Source organism: Psammomys obesus, unplaced genomic scaffold (assembly GCF_907164565.1).
Source record: "Psammomys obesus unplaced genomic scaffold, mPsaObe1.curated_primary_1811, whole genome shotgun sequence".
Lineage (NCBI taxonomy): Eukaryota > Metazoa > Chordata > Mammalia > Rodentia > Muridae > Psammomys > Psammomys obesus.
In genome coordinates this window covers 12,760,059-12,783,863 of record NW_026585691.1, presented here as the reverse complement: position 1 = coordinate 12,783,863, position 23,805 = coordinate 12,760,059, and the positions used below count along the sequence as shown (strand labels likewise).

The 23,805-nt window shown below is 37.6% G+C and overlaps 1 protein-coding gene across 1 annotated transcript in view; it reads left to right on the top strand.

Moving 5' to 3' along the window:
- Gfral (GDNF family receptor alpha like) overlaps positions 1–21,074 on the top strand; it is a 37,559-nt gene extending 16,485 nt beyond the window's left edge. Inside the window, exons 7-9 of the mRNA XM_055596881.1 lie at positions 17,412–17,504; positions 18,665–18,737; positions 21,011–21,074. Coding sequence (XP_055452856.1) covers positions 17,412–17,504; positions 18,665–18,737; positions 21,011–21,074 — 230 coding nt within the window. The remainder of the gene's footprint in view (positions 1–17,411; positions 17,505–18,664; positions 18,738–21,010) is intronic.
- The last annotated feature ends 2,731 nt before the right edge of the window (positions 21,075–23,805 follow it).

Below are 23,805 nucleotides of genomic sequence, written 5' to 3'. Positions count from 1 at the left end.
ATACAACGCATACATGCAATGAGGGCTTCTCCTTCACCTTGCTCTCTAGAGCCACCTCTCTGTGGTGTGTGGAAGATGTCCATGAATAGTGAGCACTGGTACATTACTACACTCGGTTTTCCTAGAATCAGGCGCCTAACTGTTCTGATGATATCCAGCAGATATATTTCAAATGGCAAGCAGGCTTGGTGTGTGGCATGACCTTGTTCTATAAAACAAGAGGCGTGTCCTGAAGTTATCCCAGGGGAGCTTACCAGACACCCTGTATGCCATCCTGAGAATAAATTCTGTGTATCGGGTGATTATCATATAGTAAGTAACTTCTGCCTTCTAAATACACTACTTTAACAACTATCATCTGGGGTTTGAATTTAAAACTAGCCCATTCGTTGGGCCTCTGGTGTTATTTTTTTCATATCTTACAAAGACTATATGCATTTTCAAGATTGTTTATTAAGTGTTCACAAAAACTACTTGGTTCCTTCAATTTTATTTGTAATCATTATGCTGTTATCAATGAAGACCCTAATTCCAAGCCAAAGGGAATTAATTGACATTGAATTTTTGGTTCTCAAACTTGAATCAACCCGAGAAATCTACACAATTCCTTATCTTACGCCACCGTCCCCACCAAATGACGCTAATTGTAGCCAAATTTGGAAGCCACTGCTCTTACCCACATGTGGAAAATTCAGTTGCCAGTGTCAGGTCCAAGAGCCTCCTTCTCTATGTACTTTTGTGTGGGAATAGGCAAGACTGCCAAGAGCTAGTCCACGCGGCACATTTTACCGAATCCTCCCAAACAACGATGGATACACAGTAGTCATTCTAAACAGAAAACGAAAATAGTGAATCAATAAATCTACACAGGAGAGGAAACAAAGCCGTATATATTCATCATTGGTGGCAGCACTGTCTTTGAATGCAATCAATTTTTCCCTTGTTTGAATTCTTCTAATTAAGAGCCTTGATCTTTAATGTTTTGTCTTAAGCCAAAATTTTTCAATTCAAATGTTGAAACAAAAGAATCAGAAGTTAAATGCAGGCTGCAGCGGTTCACTGTAATGCAAACACTGTACTTATTTCCTAAGACTGTTCTTTCATGCTGATCTGCTTTTCTAAGTTCTGAATAAGTGTCTATGTCAAGCCAATACTTGGACTCATGTCAGCACTGCAAATAAACCACTATCCTAACATGGTGTTGTTCTTAAATGTGTACGTCACCTAAGCTGCCTACGTTTTGACTATATCTACCTGAACATATAAAGATGGAAGATTGTTTCCAGTAGATTTCTACATCCAGCTGACTTTCATGAAATACTGTGTTCTTATATATTAAGTAGGGACATGGTCTTAAGAAAATGACCTTTCTGGCCATTTCATGCTCTAGCATTTAATTTCATTTTATAGCCCCATTTCATCTGTCTATTCATGACTCCCCATATATATCAAGATGCTAGTAAAAATTTTATTTATCATGTTGGTGTGCATTCAATGGATATATGATTTACTCTTTCCTGACAGTGTTTGTCTGACTCTTTCCCAGCGAAGGTCTGGCTCTAGAAGCCCATTCCATCAGTCAGTACATGCATAGACAGTCTTTGAAACCCACCCATGTGTATGAGATGCTGTGGAACACATCATTGCATATTTTTCTGTACTGCATAAAAATATGTTCATTTTAAGAAAGATAACTTAAAAACTGTGAAGATGAGTTAATGAGAGCTCAAGCTCATCTTTTAAAATACTTATTAATTTTTAGTGTCATAAAATCACTGCTTGGCTGAGAAGGAAAATTAGACACTATACAGAAAATAATGAGCAAAGTGAACCGTGAAAGACATTCCCATTGCAATTCTGTCTGTTTCTTTCTTCCCTCCCTCTCTCACATACATATTCGTACACAACCACACACACACACACACACACACACACACACACACACACACACACGACTTATTTCTTATAGCCAAATCATAAGGCAGTGTTCCAGGAACTTTATGTTAAGTTCTGTCTTTAAATAAACCATTTGAACTAGCCAAAACCACTGACTTTTTCTTGGTGTCTACACAAAACTTTAATTCAAGTTTAGTTTCCTTCAAATTCAGTCCAGGTGCTAAAATAGTCTTCTGGTTTTCAAGGAACATTCAACAGACTTTCACTAGTCTATATTCATATTTATTACGTAGTCTCTAAGCATTCAAATATGTTGTATTTTCTAGATTAAAGCAGCTCCATTGTGAATTTGTAGGTTATCAAATTCATAGACACTCACTTATAAATTTATGTTTTTCCCTTTAGGACTGTGATTAGTCCTCTAGGATCTTGTTTTTCATTATTTGAAAAGGCTTTTGTGATTTTTTTAAGAGATCAAGCGTGTGTATTTTAAGTTAGCAATAAAAAGAATAATAAAAACAAACAAACCATTTCTTTAAAATGAGTTCAGTTACAAATCGATGTAAAAACGTATAACCATGGTAAATTCTGTAAGTTTTGCCATTTATGTATTTTAATTTATAGACTTAGAAATCCAAATGTTTCTTTGGGCTTGGATCTCAGGAGAAAACCAGTGTTTTTGACTTTTATTAGCTTTCAAACCTAAAATAGAAACAGAGACCCTTCTTCTACTTTCTTTCTTTTCAGGCCAACTCTTACATGTGGATTAAAAACCACTATCAACACAAACAACCCTCATGTTTGAATGTCATTTTTGGAAATTAGCAGACTCTAGTGCACAGTGTGGCTTTGTAGAGGCAACACAACACCAAAATGTCTGCAGTGGCCACGATCTTCATCATCTCTACAGCAAAATCTTATCACAAAAATTACATAGTTAATTCATGGGCAGTATCTGGAACTCAGTGAACAGTGACTCCATGTAAACTTGAGAAAGATGGAAAGCCACAGAAATTCATAGGCTTGGCACTGTCATAATAATATTATAGAAAGTCAATATTTTTGGCAAAACCTAAGTGGCTTCTTAAATACGGTGTTACAGTTAAGCAAAGGTAGGGCATGTGTTCAACTAGGGATAAACAGACATACATTATTGTGTACAAAATTATCTTTTATAATGTTAGGGTTTTTTGTTTTTTGTTTTCTGAGACATGAAACACTAAATCTTCTTTAGAAAATCCCAAGTTGGCCTCATAGGCTAAAAAAATTTTCTGCAGCAATCTCCCAAGTATTGTCACCAGGGACAGCTTTTTATTTTCTTAAACTATCTAAAAAGTGTCAATTACCTTTTAAAATTTTGTCTTATGCCTCTAGGTGGCGTTTCAAGTACTACACTGAAAAGGAGTGGGAAGGAAGGGCAGCTCTGTCTTATTTCTGATTTTAATGGAATTACTTCTAGATTTTCTCCATTTAGGGTAATGCTGCCTGTGAGGTTTTACTTCATATGCAGTCTTTACTATACATTTATTGATTTGTTTAAGTTAAACCATCCCTGAGTCTCAAAGTCAACATGATTGGTGTAGGTGACTATGATGGTTAGTTTTGTCACCTTGACACAAACTAGAACCATTTGGGAAGAGGGGAACTTAAAGGAGAAGATGCAAGTCTGTGGAGCATTGACTTGACTGAGGCTTGATGCGAGAGGGCCCAGTCCTCTCTGCGTGGAGCTAGCATAGGCAGACAGTCCTGGTTTGTCTGGACACCAAGGCGAGAGAGCCATTGGAAGGACGCCAGGAAGCAGATTTCCTCGACTCAGTTCCTGTCTCTAGGTTCCCGATTTAGGCTCCTGGCCTGACTTCCTTTCATAAAGGACAGTAACCCATACGGTGAAATAAACTTTTTCCTCCTCAGCTTGCTCTGATTTTGTCACGTTTATTGGAGCAATATGAAAGCATTGATATTCACCAGGGATATTGGTCCATTCTATTTCTTTGTTGTATCTTTACCTGTCTTTGGATTTGGAGGAATCTTTTGCAGCTTTATAGAAGATGTTTAGAAGTGATCCCTTCATTTCTAATTTCTGAATAATTTGAGAAGCATTGGTTTTAGTTCTTTGACAGATTGCTGAAATTCTGTTCTCCATCTGATCCTGGGCTTTTTCTCTTTTTCTGAAAATTTTTAAATTACTGTTTCCATATCCTTAGTTTTATGATCTGTTCAAGTTGTTGGTCTCCTCTTGACTTAATTTTGATGGTTCAGATGTATCCAGAAATCCACTGATAATTTTTAGGCTTTTCAACTTAATCTGTTATATATGTTTTCAAGCCTAAGTATTCTATTCTCTTGTGATTTTCTTTGGTCCCTGATATAATGCTCCCCTACCAATCTATACTTTTATTAATTTGGGTTTTTCTTTCTTTTTTAAATTAATTTGGCTAAGGGTCTGCTAATCTTATGTATCTTTTCACAGAACTAGCTCTTAATTTCATTGGTTCTTTGACTTATTTTGGATGTTGCTGTTGTTCTATATTTTATTGATCATTTTGCCCTGGTTTTATGTATTCCTCTCTACTGATTTGGGGTTTGGTTTATTATTGATCTTTGTAAACTTTTTGTTGTTGTTTTTTGAAACAGGGTTTCTCTGTTTAGCCCTGGTTGTCCTGGACTTACTTGTAGATCAGGCTGACCTCTATCTCATAGAGATCCAACTGTCTCTGCCTCCCTGAGTGCTGGGATTACAGGTGTGCATCACTGTGCCTGGCTGATCTTTCTAAAATCTTGGCATATATCATTCAGGTGTTTATTTGAGCTCCATTTGATTGTAGGTACTTAGTATAATAAATTTTCCTCTTAAGACTATTTTCAGTGAGTCCCAGAGGTTTTAGCATCTTGTGTTTTTATTTTCATTTATTTCCAGGAATTTAATTTTTTCTTTCTGGATTTCTTAATCCATTACTCTTTAATGTTGTTTAATCTTCTTGAGTTTGTGTAACTTCTAAATAATCTTTTACTATTGATTTTGAGCTAATTGAATCACTGTCAGAGGAGAAACATAGAGTTAGTGCAAGTTTTTTTTTTTCCTGAGATTTTTTTAATATCTCAGTAAAGGATCTATTTTATAAAACTTTCGATGGGCTACTGAAAAGAATGCACATTATGGAATGTTTAGGTAAAACATTCTTTAGATGTCTGTCAGCTCCATTTGATCTGTGATATCATTTAACTTCAAGTTCAGTGCATACATGTTTAGAATTGTAATTTCTTCTTGATTGATCATTCCAATGATCAGAATGAAGTATCTTTTAGTTCTGGCTAAAGATAGACTCTTAACTGAAATAAAAAATACCTTCATAGAATTAGCCTGTGGGCAAGGCTTTAAGGCTTTTTCTGGATTAATGATTGGTGTGGGTGAAACCAGATCACGGTGGATACCAGCACCCCTAGGCAGGTGGTTCAGGGAGGTATAAGATGCAGAGGGTGGAGGGATTGGGACAAGAGGAGGGAGGGAACCACAGGGGGGGATACAAAGTGAATAAAGTATAATTAATAAAGAATTTTAAAAAAAGAACAGAAAAAAAAAAACAGAATGTAGTCTGACAGGAGTTCCACAAGGAGAGCAACAGAACCAAGAAATCTGAACCCCCGGGTGTTTTCTGAGACTGATACTTCAACTAAGGACCATGCATGGAGATAACCTAGAACCCCTGAACAGATGTAGCCCATGGCAGCTCAATGTCCAAGTGGGTCCCCTAGTAAGCGGAATAGGGGCTGTCTCTGACATGAACTCAGTGGCTGGCTCTTTGATCATGTCCCCCTGAAGGCAGAGGTGCCTTGCCAGGCCACAGAGGAAGACAATGCAGCCAGTCCTGATGAGACCTGATAGGCTAGGGTCAGAGGGAAGAGGAGGAGGACTTCCCATATCAGTGGATTGGGGGAGGGACATGGAAGGAGAAGAGGAAGGGAAAGTGGGATTAGGAGGGAATGAGGGAGGGAGCTTCAGCTGGGATACAAAGAGAATAAATTGTAATAAATAAAAGAATAAATTAAGAAATAAATTTTAAAAAAGAAAGTAGTCTGAGTAAGCCATGAGTGGATAAGCTACTAAACCTCACTCCTCCATGGCCTTGGCCTGAGTTACTACTCTCAGGTTTCTGACTTGAGTTTTTGCCCTCTGATGATGGACTGTGATGTGGAAGTGCAGGGAAAACAAACCATTTTCTCCCTAGCTTGCTTTTGCTCACGGCCTTAGAAAACCTAATGATCTATTTGTAACAACAACTGATGCAAAAAAAGAGGCCATACCATGAAAAATAGAAAGTAGGGGTTCATGAGAGGGGTTTTAAAGGAGGAAAGGGAAAGAAGAAATGTTATGATTATGTTATAATTTCAAATATAGAAAAAAAATCCTAAAAGTCAACAGGAAGAGATACTGATTATGATTGTTTTTTTAAGAAAAGAAAAACAGTGACTACATCCCAGATACATTCATTTAAAAAAATGCCATGTTATAAGCATGGAAAAATAAGACCTTTAAATTCTATCTTCTTTTATTCTTTGAGAATTTCATACATTTGTACAATTAAATTTGATCATATCCAGCCACCGTTTCTTCCTTCCAACTTTCCTTGGATTTCTGCAACTTGTCTATGTTCCTTCTCCCAATTACATAAGTGTGCTCCTCCCCACCCCATTTTTTTTTTCAAATAACCCACTAGCACTGCCCATTTGTGCGTAGGCACACAGCCGTCCAATGGAGCATGGATGACTTTGATCTTGTAGAATTCTCCTTGACTTCTCTGTTCTAGTGGGTGGAAATTGAGAGTCAAACAGAACATTTTCACCTCGTGAGTATCAGGTCAATGTTCAGAAAATTGTACAGAATATATGCTTTCCCTTGTAAAACTTCTCTTGGATGAGATGTACATCTATCAGCTGGCTCATGCTACATGTTTACACACACAAAATACAACCTGGCAGATTTGAGTATGCCGTGTTTGCCATGATAACACTTGCGGCTTGATGAGATGCTGTCGTCCCTGGCAGCTGTCATCCGAATCGGAGCTTCACAGTGGACAAACAGCCAAGAGCTGTTTCCTTCCAGAGACTGGATCAAATTTTAGGAAAACTACATCCTTTCTTTCTGTTCCTCTGTAAAAATACTTATTTTTTCAGATAACCGAACTGAAATTTGGAGTAAAGGGAGTCTCCTCTGGTTAAGATGAGATTACCTTTCATTGCTTTGCTTTTAAAATTGTGAGAATCATTGTCAATATTTTGCCCTCACTCATGATAGAACATGATTGTTTGCTTCTATTGTATGTTCAAATTTATATTTGCATACGTTTTTATAATAAACATAGGAATTCCCACCTAAACGTACTTAGAAAGTGGGGTAGAGCTTTGCCGTCTGCAAACCCAGTAAGTTTGCCATCACGCGCCACCACTGCCAGGTTATGCTGTATGTGTTTGTGGATTTAAGTCGATGTGAGCATGCCACTTGGTTTTTGCTTTTGAAAGTATATGCATAGAAGGCATGCTTTGAGTAACTTGAAATCAGATGACAAAGAACTGCAACTTCTTCTTAACTCCGAATTTTGACCATGAGAGGCAAGCAGCATGTTTGCTTGTACTGTCTATCCTTGTTAGCTAATATTTCAAATAGATACTCTAAGGCGTATCTGGCACATTTTATTTGAGGTCCTTTCAAAATTCAAAATTCGCTCAAGAGAAGATAGATGAAATGGATAGCCTAAAGACACATCGATTCCAGTTTGGGAAAATGCTGGCTTCATTTTCGCCACTAAGTTTTCTTGCACACGAACGTTCCCAATAAAATCCAGCTGGTTCAAATTTTGTCTGCAGATCTGAAACCCAGTGAATTTGGCTTGGCTTCTTATTTTGCAGAAAATGTTTCACACGGCTCAAATCTGGAAATACTGAAGTATACAAATCCTCAACAGAAACAACAGGAGAACATCTGTCTCCGACCTTCGCTTTTTCCCAACTCTCCTCTTAAAGGTTTAGGTGTTTTCAGGGGAGAAGGAAAACTCTGCCACCAAGCATGAAATGATGCATGAATCATCCGTGACTACCTTGGCTGTGTGCTTATGCCAAAAAAAGAAAGATTAAAGAGTTGCCATTGATGAGTGAGACAGCTCACATTTTGGCATCACTATAGAGGACAGAAACATTTAAGATCATGGAAAGAAATGAAGAAGAAAACAAAACAACACTGTTGCAATTTGAACAATAACACTCTTTATTATGTGAAGGCATTGTGCTATCTTTTCCATTTCTCAGCCTATGCTTTCATTGGCTTCATCCGGTCCCCTCATTGCCTATAATTGGGGATAGAGTCCATGCCAAGCCTGCATAAAATAAGCAATCTTTCCTCTATACTTTCTGCACATCAGGGCTGTGTGTATGTGAAGTCATAAAAGCCATTTATTATGAGAGTGTGTATTCCTGGCTTAAAAGCCAAGTATTCATGTGACAGCAACATAATAGCATCAGGTTCTTCCCATAAAACACCACATGTGGGCATTTAATAGTTACTGCTCTGGCACCTATACTCTGGGATATTGTCTTAAATGGGGAACTTCTATGGAAAAGGATGTTTGGTGCTTAGACAAATTAAGCCTCTTTGATGAGGCCAGCAAGCAACAAGTAAAGCTTTGCTAGCAATTCACTGGTTATGTCAAATAGTGTATCTTCCATTAGTATCAGGTTTTCCAAATTTTCTGTTGGAGTCTCTTGTCATCAGCCTATTAAAATCCTTACAACATTAAGAACATTGCAAGAATATTTGAAAATCACTTCGCTGCCTTGTAAGCCGTAAAGACACCCAGACAGCTTCCATTCTTCTAGTTCATTACTCTGAACCAATCAGCTTTCAAGCTAGATAAAATGATGAGGGATGGTAGAACCTGGCTTCGTGACCTGTGGGAGTTCTTAGTGATGACTCAACACGTGCCTCCATGATAGACACTTTCTCTTCATCTCCTCCCTTTCTGCTTCCTCTACTTAGTATGGAAGGGGTTCTTTGATTGGTTGTTTTCGTTTGTGCTACCACCACGGCTGCCTAAGTTTCCCATATGGACAATATTCTTTGAGTTTATAGAAGTTTATATTCTACTGTTGCATCATCACCTGAGTTTCGTGAACAGAAACTCCCCGGAGGCACGTGATAGCGACTTTCATAACAGCTCCCTTAATAGAGTTCACCAGTTTCTGATGGTAGCTTCTACTTTGGTTGGGAGGCAAGGAGCTCTGACGAGAGGCCACATAAATCCGTTGACAAGGCTTGTTTTCAAGGGGCAATTTACCATCCTGATCCTCTGTGGTGTGTTATGAGGTTCTGCAGATAAAGAGTTTCTGGTAGTGTCGTAAGTATCCAGGTCGCCATGATTCAGCTCCTTTATCTTCAGCCTCTCCTTTTCTAGTACAAAAGACTGTCTAAACCTTCCAGCGGTATTTTGTTTAAGCTACATGTGGTAATTATTACCTTGAAAATGTACACGAAGCATATGTCTACAGCCTTAATAGTTCCCAACACTTTCTCCATGCCTGCTTTGATCCAGTCGGTTTCTCCCACTGTTCCATTCCAGCACACCTACTCTATAATGGACATACTGTCTCTTTGAAATGTTTTTGTTCTTTAAATACTGCCAGGTAGCTAGCCGAACAGAACTTTCGACAGGGTACCATCCCTACTGATCCAGGACTAGCTTGGCTGTTACTGTCCCTATGTCTGATTACATTTCTCTACCAATTATGTGTTTTTTGACTCCTGTATCTATTAAACATAAACCTAGACTTTTTTCCTTCCTTGTCCCTCCTGTATCCCCACTCTCTTATTAAGAATCTCAATTTCACTAGCTTACCTTGATGAGAGGTTTATATGGCTTGACAACAATTTATTTTTTTTAATATTTTATTTTTGTGACTCCCATATTTGAATAGTGTATGCATGTCATTCCCCCACTCCCTCCAATTCTTTGCATGACCCTTCTCCTCAAATTCCTTGCTCCTTACTCCTTAATTATTATATATATATGTATATATATATATATATACATATGTATATATATGTATAAACATTTATAAATACAACTTACTAATTTTATTTAGTGTTCCCATAATATACGTGTTTGGGGCTGACCTCTTAGGATTGGATCACCTATGAGGCTCATCCCTGAGTAAATTTTGATTCTTCAGTTCTCAGCAGTCATCAATGTCTATAATTCTTCATGTCAGGGTGGGACCTTGTAAGAGAGCCCCATCCATGTTGGCATGATTGCTTTCTTTTCCTTCCGTAACCATGTTTTGTTTTCAGCTTTCTCTATTCTGACTGTTCCCAGAGTATCAGGAAAGACTATCAAAACTGTAAATACCCAGTATTTTATATTCGCTTCACTTTTGAGCTATTAAATCAAAGCCTATAGTGATAGGACATATGAATATCCATGCTTAAATATTCCATAATTAATACTAAAATGTAACTATTATCAAAACATACTTGTCTAAAGAAGAAAAAACTATGGTTTCTACTTTATGCCTCTACTCTGCAAGATCATTTACATGCTCTGCCCTGTTTGATCTTCATTATGAGCTAACAAATGTATTACCTTAACTTAGTAGGATAATAAACTGGGGTACAGACGACTTAAAAGTAAAACAAAAAATAGTCCCAGCCAAACATTTAGCAAATTAGTAGGCAGTCTTAGGTCCATTTCACGACACACGGCCTCTCCCCATGCTGTTACCCGTCTCACTCACTGTTGTCTGCAGTATTGCAACTTATTTTCATTCCTAATTACATCTCTGTAGGTTTATGTTAAGTTACAGAATATTTAGAAAATATGTATTTACAAGGACAATAATATCTTGTGATACAACCAAAATGTGGTTCTAACTGGACTGGGACTTTTTCCTTCTAAAACTGTAGTGTTTGTATTTGCATAAAAGGCCCTTTATGATCACAATTAAACATATTCTAGAAAGAAACCAGTGGAGGGATATCTGAAAACTGTTGGTCCATATTTCTTGTTCTCCGAACTTAAGGTACTCATTTTCCCCAGCTGAAAAGTTAGTAATGCATGTGTACTAACGTCTTCCAGTTCCTTGTAGCTAGCTGTCAGTGGGCTCTATCTGGTGAGTGTACATGAGACATGGAAGTGACTTCGGTTGGAGACTTTAAGTGATCAATTCCAGCATTTTAAAATGAAGTGATTTACCTAAAGGGATCATGGGACTCTCAGCACAATCATGCTTTGAGATAAACGCTAATGCTCTTTTTGCTTTCTTTCCAGTTCTCACTTCCTCACTCTTTAAGGGCCAGCAATTCGGCTCAGCATGTAAAAGTGCTTGCTGCTTAGGCATGGTGACCTGAGCTTGATCCTCATAGCCCACATAAAACTAGAAGGAGAAAACTGGCTCTACAAAGCAGTGCTCTCGTTGCATTTTTAGAACTTACAGCATCGTGTCTCATGTCTTTGATGAAATGTGAAACTTCAAAGCCCTGAAAAGGTCCACAACGTAATGGAACCTAGCCTATAATTGGCATGTTTTAAATGAAATCCCCTTGAATGTGACATCATTGATAGCTGCGATATTCTAGTTTTAATTGTGTTTAAATTTGTTTTGTGCCTGTGCATGGTCATGTGTGTGAATGAATCAGTCTCAGCCATCATTTCTCAAAAGCCATTGATCTTGAGTGTTTTTAAAAATATTTACTTTTATTATTATTATTATTATTATTGTACAATAAATCTGAGCTAAGTCTGCCACTGGGCTCTGAGACTCACAGTTTCTCCAAAGATGGCTAGCATGCAAGTCAAAGGCATTTTCTCCCCTCCGCTTCCCCTGTACTGGGACTACAATAGATTACCACTACATGTGGCTTTTTATATGGGTATTGGAAGTAGAACTTACACCCTCATGAATGCACAGGCAACTTTGCTGTGCATGACTGAGCTGTGACACCTGTTTTTAAGGAATTACGGCTTCTGTGCTATGTATTTTCACACTTGATCGTTCACCTTCTAATTGATTTCCTAAATTAAGAGTAATAACAAATCCTAAATTTCTTACTGAAATCCAAAGCATAGCTTGGATACTGAAATATCTATCAAAATACTATTTAAAACTCATTTTATATCTAACAGTTTGCTATAAAACAGGAGCAGCAGCATGGAGTTAGATGATCGATTTGCTTGGCTCCAGGGACAGAGAGAACAGAGTCCTGTGCAAAAGTGGCTAAGAGCAAGAAAAATCATGTGGCAAGTGTTTATGTACATGTGTTTAACAAACAGAAAGATTTTAAATTATTGTTTACATTCATGGACACAGAATATTGTAGTATGGTATCTTTCTGCTTTTCATTGACTGGTTAAAAAATAAGAATCCTCAATGAATATTCAATCCTCATCCCTAACACACGAGTCCGGTTACATAGATCATGTTCTACAAGATTCTGTTCATGGATGCCATGTTAAACCACCCTGAGAACTTTAATATTTTTAACTTTTTATTGACGCTGTATGAGTTTCATATCATGTATCCTAGTCCTGCTCATCTCCCTGTGCCTTCATATCTTCCCTTTGCCTTTGCAACCTCTTTCTCCCCCCCAAAAAATTAAAAACCCATATCAACAAACAAAAAATAAAGCATAGAAAACATCTCATTGTGGAAATTGTAATATGCCACAGTGTGTCCCACAAGATTCCCCCTGTCCAAAGATTTTCACTTAAAATGTTTGTTGCAATGAGTCAGTGGACTCTGGCTTCTGTGAGACCATCAAAATGGGATCCTCACTGGGACTCTCCCAAGTTATCCTGTTGTTGCTCTGTGTCATGGAGATCCTGCAGCCCTGAGTCACCAGAATTGGTCCTTTTCACACATCCCAATCATTTATAGGTGATATAGATTTTGGGATGGGCCAACTCAGAGCCTTGGATCTGGACCTGGGCGGTAGCTGAACTCAGTGTAACAGTTTTCCCTTATCCACACCACCAGGGATAGCTCTCCAGCTAGGCCGCCTGATGCCTCCATCAGCAGAAGGTAGGGTCAACTCTCTTGTTCTCATGCCCTTGAGTTCGGCTCACCCTCACCCTCGCCACCAGGGCCAGCTATACTGTGCTGCCCAGTCAGGGTGTGGGACACACTCTTCCAAATACCGCAGTCAGTGGGAGCCAGGGACACTCATGACCCAGGGGCCAGCTTTCCAGACTAGTGAAGGGCAAGGGAAAAGGAGGGCATCGTTCCCACATCCTCATCACGCCATGACAGACAAAGGGTGCGGTCAGTTCTCCCACATTCACACCCTTGGGACTGGTTCACCCACACCACTGCCACCAGGGTCAGCTCCACTGTGCTGTTCTGTCCCCCACCCCCACCCCAGGCACAGTGCTGCTCTTCAGAGTGTTGCTGCAGCTGAGAGGTGGAGCCGGCTCCATACAGCCCCTGGCTATACATGTGGTCGCAGGCAGCTGCCCAACCGAGGAAGTCCCCATGGGCTACTATGAGGCACGGACATCGACATTGTCCCCTGCAGCTGTGTAGCCATGGACCCAGACATGGCCCTCAGTGTCATCCTGGGATGGGACTTAAGCATGATGCCAGGTATCAGGGCTGGCCACCCACAGCAGGCTACACCTCTCCACCACAGCCCCATCCTTCTTCATGAGACTCAAACTGCTCTACTTCTCTTTCTCTCCTATCTGTGCGCCACATACTCACGCAGGTCTCTGTCTTCTTCCTCCTATGCGGTGCTGTCTTGATTTAATTTGATTGATTATTTTTTATGTGCCCTGTGCATAAAATAGCTGTGGTCACCAAGCCAGGCATCAAGCTAGGACTGCCATCTGCTCTGCCCCTAGTGGATATAAGACCAACACCACCAACGAGGTATCTCTTTGTCCATTGCCAGAGGGGAGACAACTTTAATTTTAATTAATGTGTTTCAGCTCATTATATGTACACACACACAAACAAACACACTGAGAAACACTTGCATCATAGAACTGCAAGTAATTTGTTTTCTTAGAACAGACTTTTTTTTTTTTTTCTTCTGGCACCTTATATTTTCTTAGTCTGAAGGTAAACAGACCTAGTGTTGCATGGAGAATAGTTTAAAAATGCTGCTACCTAAAAATCTTTCAAAATAATGTGCCTTTTGAAGTCAGGTTTCTAAAATAGACAACAATAGATCCACTTCAGTAAAATTTGCACAAGATCTCTCCAAGAAGCTGTCCTTTGAGTGGCCACTTGAAAGAGAAGTGTGGTATAGAAAGAGACAAGAGAAAATGTCAAATGATCCAGCAATAAATGCCATGTGTTTGACAAAGAAGAAAGGAAGAAAGGAAAGGTGGTGGGGAGAAGGGAAGGCTAGAGTGAAACAGGCAAGGTGAGGTGTGGTGCTGAGATAACCATTGTCCTTGTAGGAGATCCTAAACAGTGTGGAGTCCCTGGGCTTAAACTTTGCACACTCTTTGCTTTGGTTTTGAAATGGATCATTCTGTTTCCTGCTGATGAGAGGCAGGAGGATCAGAAATAGGAAGATAAATTCACCATGCTGGGAATATTTATTAGTGTGCTTCTGATGAAATATGACGATGTTTTTTATTGGGTAGATGAAATAAAAAACAGAATTCAGATTTGTATTTTGGTAAAATCAGATTGAGTGATTGGCCAATGTGGCCTGTAACTGAGAAAGAGGAAGCAGTAGGATTCTTTCCAGATTGTTTTAATAATATCAGATGGTTTCATCACTTACTGTGACAAAAAGTAAATGAAATAAATTAATTTAATGAAAAGAAATCTAAATTTAGTGTGGTGTTGCTGATAGTATGATATGCAAAAAAAATATAAAAGAAGACAGCTGGGTATTCTGCAATTTACTTAAAACCATTTTTTCAGTACTGTATTTTATACGATTCTGGCAGTTAGACATGTGAGATAGAAAGAAGAGCCAATAGTGGAAAATAAATGGAAAATGACTGAGTTTAAGCAGTCTTGAAAAATATAATTTCAGTGTAACAGCTTGTTCAAAACCCTCGATACTTGATTCTTGATACTTGAATGGCATATCACAGAGTTTTCTGAAGATACCTAAAAATACGTTACTGAGAAAAGGATGAGAATAGAGGGAGGAGGAGATTTGCTGAGACACAACCACCTTGACCAGTTGTACACAGTGTTGAAAAGGTACATGGGACTCACCCCCAGTGTCTGTGAGAACTCTAAAAGACAACAAACAGAATTTTTCATATTTCTGGAGAGAATATTATTTTAAATTTGTTTTTGGTAGAGTGTTAAAGTAAATCTAGATTTCTAGATTTTTGTAATAAAATAAAAATCATTTAATGTGAGTTATAATAAATGAAACAGATGATATGGGACTGAGGGTAACTATCAACTCTAGCAACTTCGGTTTTGTGGTACATGTCTCCACAACTTACAGAAGTGAAGGGAGACTACACACTGGGTCTCAGTAGCCAAGAAACCTTTGGTAACACTAATCTTTCTTGCTGACACTCAATGTTCTGCCAGGGGACAATGTTTAGTAAATACATTTTCCCTGGCATGATTGCTAATATTTCTGTCACTATTTTTTTAGACTATGTTCATAGGTACCATGGGAATTAAACTTCCTGAATAAAATATTTTCTTCTATATTTTCTAGGCACTAAGTAGTTACCTTAGTTCTGTATACAAAAGATTACGTAATTTGTCAGATAACAGAATTTTCATGTTCAAAGATGAGTTAAAATGTGATATCTAATCAAAGCAAGCACCCCTAGGAATAGATTTTCCAGGCAGATATTGGTATGTATATGTGTGTGTGTGTGTGTGTGTATGTACTCGCAACAAGTCCATGAAAACTACCAAAACTGCTATAAAAAATTCTTTAAATCTTTTGTTTTAATATTATATGTAGTAAATATAATTTCATTGTCTCTTATTTTACTGAAAGCCTGTATGAGCAACTTGATCATAATTGATTCTTCCCCTCAAGGACCATTAGTATAAATAGTTCAATGTAATAACAGAAATAACAACATTTGTTTCATTGACATAAAAATGCCCAAGTTGTACACCTGCTCATTTTGGACTCTGCTGAGGTATATTTTTCAACTGGTAAGACCTGGAGATGAAAAAGAGTATGAACTAAAAATTCTGTCAATGCATTGGAGGTTAGAGTTCCTGAAAATACACTTCTAATGCCAAATCATTTCTTACACCTTTTTGTTGTTGTTGTTCTTGTTCTTGGAGCTTCTTTCTGATCCACCCAGAAATTTCTGTTACTGAATATTTCAATGTATCCATGATTAGTAACATACAGATTATAAGCCTGGCAACAGGATACATGGAGGGAAGACAGGCTGCAACCTTCAATATTACATCTTATCTCCCTGCTTTCTGAAAGCCTTGCATTCAGTTGTCTTTGAGTATAAATTCCCCAGTCTTGAAAAGCTTGTATATTGTTTTTTAAAAATAAATCCCAATTTATGCACAGTTATAGTTCTAGCTCCCAAAATGAGTGGAACAATTTATAATAAAGGATAGCCAAGCTTTCCTGTGTAGACGGTTTCCTTCAACTGCCTTTTCTTAAATGCACCCATGCCAATCTGAGCCACCAAACAAATTTGCTGGTATTTTGTTTTGCATTCTTATTTCTGTTGCATTCAGTTGATGCTATCTGTGATTAATAAACTATAATGGATCCTTTAATTATTCATCAATATTTTATCTCCTTAAAGGGGGAAGTTAGTAAAAATAATATACATCACAATAAAAAAAATATCTAGTTTTTGAACTGGCCACAAAGAAGCATGGCTTTCAGAGTAGTGAGGCAAGTAGCACCTAGAAGGACTATATCCCCAGAGATGTCCAAGAGTACTTAAATCCCCAGGGAAGGCAGCCATCATCCTGCAGGAAGGCAAAAAGCCCAGTCTCCACAGCAGGAACTAGAGGTTTCCAGTTGGTGACGTGGGAAGGAAGAACGGTAAGAGTACAGAGGAGATATAGCTGTGGAAAAGCAGTCAGGTCTCTCATCTAAGCTGAGGGAGCACCAGCATGTTTAGAGACTTTCCTTTGTAGGAAGCCATTTATTGGTGGCTCTCAAGAAAATGTGATATCTTTAAAACACATTGGAATAGTCACTTGTGTAAAGAAGAAATCTTCAGTATCCAAACAGGAAGCCTCAAATCACTGCCTTCTGTCTGTCTCCTCCATGTGCACGGCTCTGTGAATTATACTATAAAGTAGGGTCTTTTTGTCTTATCATGGTTTGTAGGGAAAGGTTTTCATAATGTAATTAGCTGATTCAACACGGCAGGGTCAAGCTCACTTTTGGCATTCCCACTTCCATATATATCACTGGACTTATGAAAATGGTGACAAGGAACTGGATTGCTGTCATTTAATATAATATAAAACAAATTATAACAATTTGATAAAGCCACAGTATAATTTTAAATGCTTCAATATCATTTTTTAATATTTTCTTTCAGATTATCCAACTCCTAATGCCAAAGACATTTCCTCATATAAAAGAAAACATCCAAAGGAAATTACTCTGACTGGATTCAATTCCCCTTTCAATGGTCAGTTTAAAATTCTCTATGAAAATGATGCTATTGTCTCTAAAACTCCAGTGAATTATAAAATATCTTATTTTTTTAAATCATAATATAATCACATCATCTCCCTTTCTCTTTCCTCCACTTTCCATATACCCTTTCATTTATTCATTCTTTCTTTCGTCTTTCTTTTTTTCAAACTCATAGCCTCTTTATGCATTAATTGTTGGTACATACATATAAGAATATACACATATATTACTAATATAACCTCCTCAGCCTGCAGGGTACTTGCATGTATGTTTTCAGTACTGACCATTTGGTATTGGGTAACCAATCTGCACTCATGAGCATGAACATTTCTCATGCTCTCGGCATTCCTTAATTGCCAGTAGTTCTTTAATAGGTTGAAGTCTCCACCCCATAGACCCCACCTCAAACCCCATCCACATTAGCATAGCAAACGACTTTCTATTTTTTTCCTGTAGAGGAATTTTAATCCAGCAACATGACTGCTCTGGCAAGGGATCACATCCAAAGACCTTCTAGGTCTATGTGATCCAGCTGGAACACAGACACACTCTGGATTACAGCATGATCTGGCTGGAATGCAAGCATGCCCTTATCACACACCTTTAATCCCAAACATTGAGGTAAGGCTAGCTTATAGAAGGAAGCAGCCATGTTTGAAAGTGACATCTAAGTGAGGGGCAGACAAAGTGACGAATCAAAGACAGATTTGACAGAATTGCATCAGAGACAAGATGCACCCAATTCTCATGAGAAAAGAAAAACGAAAGGCTACTTAAGAGCAAAACAGGGAAAGCAAGTTTTTTTTTTTTTTTTTTTTTTAAAAACCAGGAAGTGATTACCAGGACAGTTTTACAGAGACATGTTGCAGAGAAAATAAGGTAGACAAAGGTGAAGACAGAATGAGCCTTAGAATGAGAAAAAAAAAAAAAGCCCAAAGATTATAATATATTGCCAGAATTAGTTTGATGCCAGGCAGAGCAATTCAGTGAGAAGCCAGTTTGAATCAGTCAGCTTGGAGAGAAGGTTAGGCCAGAACAGCTGAGTTGAACCAACCAGCCAGAGTTCAGCAAGAGCTAGAAAGGTTTGGGAATGGCTCTCACCTCATCCTCTCATCTGAGGAAATAAAAACAACATTTACGCTTTCCTTGCAGGAGAACTAATCTATGCTGTCGTGTGCATGGCAGTGTCCTGTGGAATCCTTTTCTTGGTGATGCTCAAGCTGAGGTAAGCAAATGTAACTCAGAAGGGAGGGAGCGGACAAAATCCAGACCTTGGAATAAAGGTATTAAATATAGTTTCATGTGGGCTAGGTCTATGGAAACGTTCTTTTTAGTCTTCCATGTAGGGAAAATGTGACCAGAGGTAATTGGTTTAATGTTGCATTTACAAGTACATATGGATTATGGGTTCCTTCCAATTTTTTTTTAAATGCTTATCAGTCTTTTACCTGATAACAAAATGAACTGTGCTGTTTCCAGTTCACATTATTTAGAAAACCGATCAACTCACAGAAGTCACATATTGTATTCAGTTATATTTACCTGACCACATATTCATCACTGTAGCTTTTTTTATATTGGTAAATTTTGCTCAATTTTTAATGTATTTTTATTGAAAGACATAATCAAAGAGGCCTCATGTCAGATCTATAAAAAGTGAGCCACTATCTGATGTTAATGTGCTCTTTGCAAGTCCTTTTCCTTACCTTAGCTGTTCATTGCCAGGATATGTCAATTTTTATATTTTTAAATCTCTGAATTTTAAAATATTCTAACTTATTTGTTACTGACAGGAAGGTAACTTTCTTACTTTTAGTTTAAAAGGACAACCTCATATAAAGTTTCGTGTTCACTTTCTCATTCTTTATATATTTATTCATCTGTGTGTTTACTTTGAGTATCATATATCTTTACATGTGTTTATTTTCACATTTGACTACAAATGAAGGTTTTTTTCTCAATCACCTGCATAGGATATGTATACATATTGCTGTCCCAGAAGCAAGCTAAGAAATCCAACTAGGGGTCTTGACAACGAGGCAGGTCCTTTGAAAAACTGAAGTAAGGATGTATACAGCTATAGCAAGGAACCATGTACATGATAAATAGATGCTTTGCCTAAGGTCACTCAAGCTCATTCATTTTTAAATGCAACAAAGTTTTTAAAAACGTATCTACTACTATAAGGGTTGGCTTCAACCCTTATAAATGTTTAACATTTTCTAAACACCTAATTTAACACCTACCAAAACCAGTGCCAAAACAAACTGACGTCTCCAAGATCTTAAACATTGTCTAAAAAGATATTCTATGGATTCCAATATATTTTTTTGAAGTCCAAATAACTGAAATCAGTTTCTAATGGTAGACAGTTAATTGACTTTCCTTTGTGTGGCTTAAAATATTTGTAATCACCTCTCAAGTACTCTTCTATTTCATGAGAAGCATACTGTTTTGAAGAAACACAGTTTGCTATCCCAGCAAAACCCATACATAGATGGTTCTTAATCTTTAATTTTAACCACATGCATCATACAAAGTTGATATTAGCTAAATGGGCTCATGACACCTCTCGTGCAAAACTGTACCAGAAATACACAATGTGTTGGAGTTCCCCATGAGTTAGCCACGATTTTCTCTCTCTCTCTCTCTCTCTCTCTCTCTCTCTCTCTCTCTCTCTCTCGAGCAAAATGCACTTTTTTCCAGAGGACAGAAAGAGCGGCTGTTATTATTCTACACAACCTCTTGATTTACTCCAATGTATATTTATGGTCTGTTTTTGTTTTCTGTGGCACTGGGGATTGAACTTAAGTACCCCACTCCATGCTAGGCAACATCTCTACCCCTGAGTCATATGCTAGCTGGTAATTCACATATTTAAGGTAAATTATCCATACTACTAAGTAAAAGTTATTTTCTGTATAATTTAAAATTTACTGTGTTATGTAACAAGACCCAGAATTTTAAAAATGCCAAAATCAAAGGTATCATGAATAGGACAGAATAAAACATACATTATCAACCACAAAACTTCCTTTATCTCCCAATCTAAAATTAGAGAATACTCCTAACGGATTTCAGTTACATATTCCCAAAAGCCAGTTTAACCACTGTAGATATCATATCTTCACCAACATGAAGAGTTTCACACATGTTTTGTACAGTCATTGCCAAATTAAAATACGTGGTCTTAAATGAAGTTTTAAAGAAACATAGCTTAAAAGTTACCTACTTGAAAATTGGCCATTAAATAAGATTGTTTGGAAGTCATGGAGAAAATATGTGATAGTCCTTAGGAAGCCTTAGAATATTCCACTCCTGAAGCTTTACATTCAAAAACTTCATTATTCCCATCTCTCAACAAAGACTACATCCCCAAGAATAAGCATGCACATTTATAAGAAACTGATACTGGCATATTAACTTTCTCCCTCTCTCTCTCTCTCTCTCTCTGTCTCTCTCTCTCTCTCTCTCTCTCTCTCTCTCTCTCTTTTACAGGATATCAAGCAAAAAGAGAGATTCCTCATCCATGGAAATAGCGGGAAGTGTCATCACTCAGTGAGCCAGAGATCATTATAAACTGCAAGTCTTTGTAGTCAACCAATGAATAATTACATTTTCCAATAATAGAACTTAAGATGGATTTGACTATATTACATTATATGGGTCATTATGTCTAACAATATATGGTAGGGTAATATAGCATAATTGAAGTGGTGTCACAACAGGTTGGTAACATTTCCTTTAAAGGTAAAAGGTATCGTGTAAAAGGTGGCATTTCTGCCTGAACACTATGAGGGCACATATCAACTTATCCCATAATATGTCTCATCATTAGTTAGTGTGTGCATTTTTTGAACAACTTTATAGTTTGCCATTAATTTCATAAAATTAAAATGATAATGAGAGACTGTTGAATAAAGTCATTATTTGCACATTCTTACTTAGTGTCCAGTCATTAAACAAATCATTAACATTAAATATATTTGGTTCGATGACTTGTTACAAAAATAAAAGCTGACATCCTATGAATTTTATAATTGAAATAGTACTGAATTTTACTTTTATTTTGCTGTCTTAATATCCATAAATAGATAAAGCAACTACAATGGCTGAGAAAAGTCAATGTTCACTCTAATAGTGATATAGTTTGTAATTAGTTTTTGCTGATTACTCATCATGAAATTCTGTAATAATAAAGACATACTTAAATTGTTATTTTTAATAAGTTTTTCTGTACTGCTACTTTAGTCTGGTTTGTCATTAGTGTGGTTGTATTTAGAAAATATATTTACCAATTAATGAACATGTAATTTACAATTGCATACAATCTTAATAGCATGCATAGTTCAGCATCTTAAGGTTGCATTGTCTATAGTCACACACAAACATAAATATTTAATAACCCAAGGACACCATGCTAGTAATTAAAGACACATTTGCAACTGAAGGTCAGATATTTTCCTCTTGCTTGGTCTCTCTCTTTTTTTTTTTTTTTTAATTAAAGTGACTATATTAAATTAAATCTGAACCTAACATTTGGATCTCTGTATTTAGTACAACTGAAAAGCAATACTTTGCAATTAAATAAGGCAAATAAAACTTGATAAGTCACAAGTAACTGCAAAGGACTGATCATACAGCTTAGTGGATCAATAGAAAGCAGCTGTGCGGAGGGGGCAGGGATCTCCATCTTCAAGCTAATGCTATCTAGTGAACTCTTGATAATGTCTGGAAAACTGGAAGAACCTCTCTGGAAAGGAATGGTCTAAAAAGAATCTCAAGCTGCCTTTTTTTAATTTAATTTTTATTAATTACAGTTTATTCACTTTATATCACAGCTATAGTCCCCTCCCCCACCTCCTCCCAATCTCTTTCTCCCTCTTCTTCCCCTATGCTCTTCCCCCAGTCCAATGATAGGAGAGGTCCTCCTTCCCTTCCATCTGACCCTAGTCTATCAGGTCTCATCAGGACTGGCTGCATTGTCTTCCTCTGTGGTCTGGTAAGGTTGCACTGCCCCCCTCAGGTGGAGGAGATCAAAGAGCCAGCCCCTGAGTTCATGTCAGAGATAGCTCCTGTTCCCCTTACTATAGTGCCCACTTGGAGACTGAGCTGCCATAGGCTACATCTGTGCAGGAGTTCTCGGTTATCTCCATGTGTGGTCCTTGGTTGGAGTATCAGTCTCAGAAAAGACCCCTGTGCCCAGATTTTTTTGGTTCTGTTGCTCTCCTCTCTGTGGTTCTCCTGTCTCCTCCAGGTCTTTCTATCTCTCCCCTTCTTTCATAAGATTCCCTGCACTCTGTCCAAAGTTTGGCTATGAGTCTCAGTATCTCCTTTGAGACCCTACTGGGTAAAGTCTTTCAGAGGCCCTCTGTGGTAGGCTCCTGTCCTGTTCCCTGTTTTCTCCTCTTCCAAAGTTCATCCTGTTTGCTTTTCTGAATGAAGATTGAGTATCTTACCCAGGGTCCTCCTTCTTGATTAGCTTCTTTAGGTGTACAGATTTTAATATGATTATCATATATTATATGTCTAGTATCCACTTATAAATGAGTATATACCATGTGTGTCTTTCTGCTTCTGGAATACCTCACTCAAGATGATCTTTTTTAGATCCCACTATTTGTCTACAAATTTTATGATGTCCTTGTTTTTAATTGCTGAGTAGTATTTAATTGTGTAAATGTATCACAATTTCTGTATCCATTCCTCAATTGAGGGCCATACTGTTTGTTCAGTAGAGAAAGAAGACAATAACACCTACATGATTTTACCAAAGCAGAATCTTTTTTATCCAATATAAAAATATTTTATATAATCTATTCTAATCATGGTTCCCCTCTCTCATCTCTTCCCCTATCTTCCCCCATCCCCAACTGTCCTACTCCCTGCTTTTTTTTCTGTCTTTAGAAAACAAACAGGCAAAATTCAAAACCTCCAAACAACAAAAGCACAAAATGTATACATATGCAGAGACTCATATATATATAAAAAAAAACCCGTATAAACATGAAATCTGAAATCATAATAGTCAAGATCAGTAAGGTAAATAAATGTCTAAGAAAGCAGAGACAAAAAATTAATAAAATAAAATAAAAATACTGTTGAGTTCATTTTGAGTTGGTCATTTAATTCTGGGCCATGGAGCTGACCTTAAGTGTGGCTTGGAAACCCAATGAGATTCCCCTGGAGAAAACTATTTTTTTTTAAATTTTCATTAGAGATAGCTTCTTGGTTAGGAATGGGAGATTTTGACTTCTTCTCCCTCTCAGTGCTGGGATCCCATCTAGCTTGGA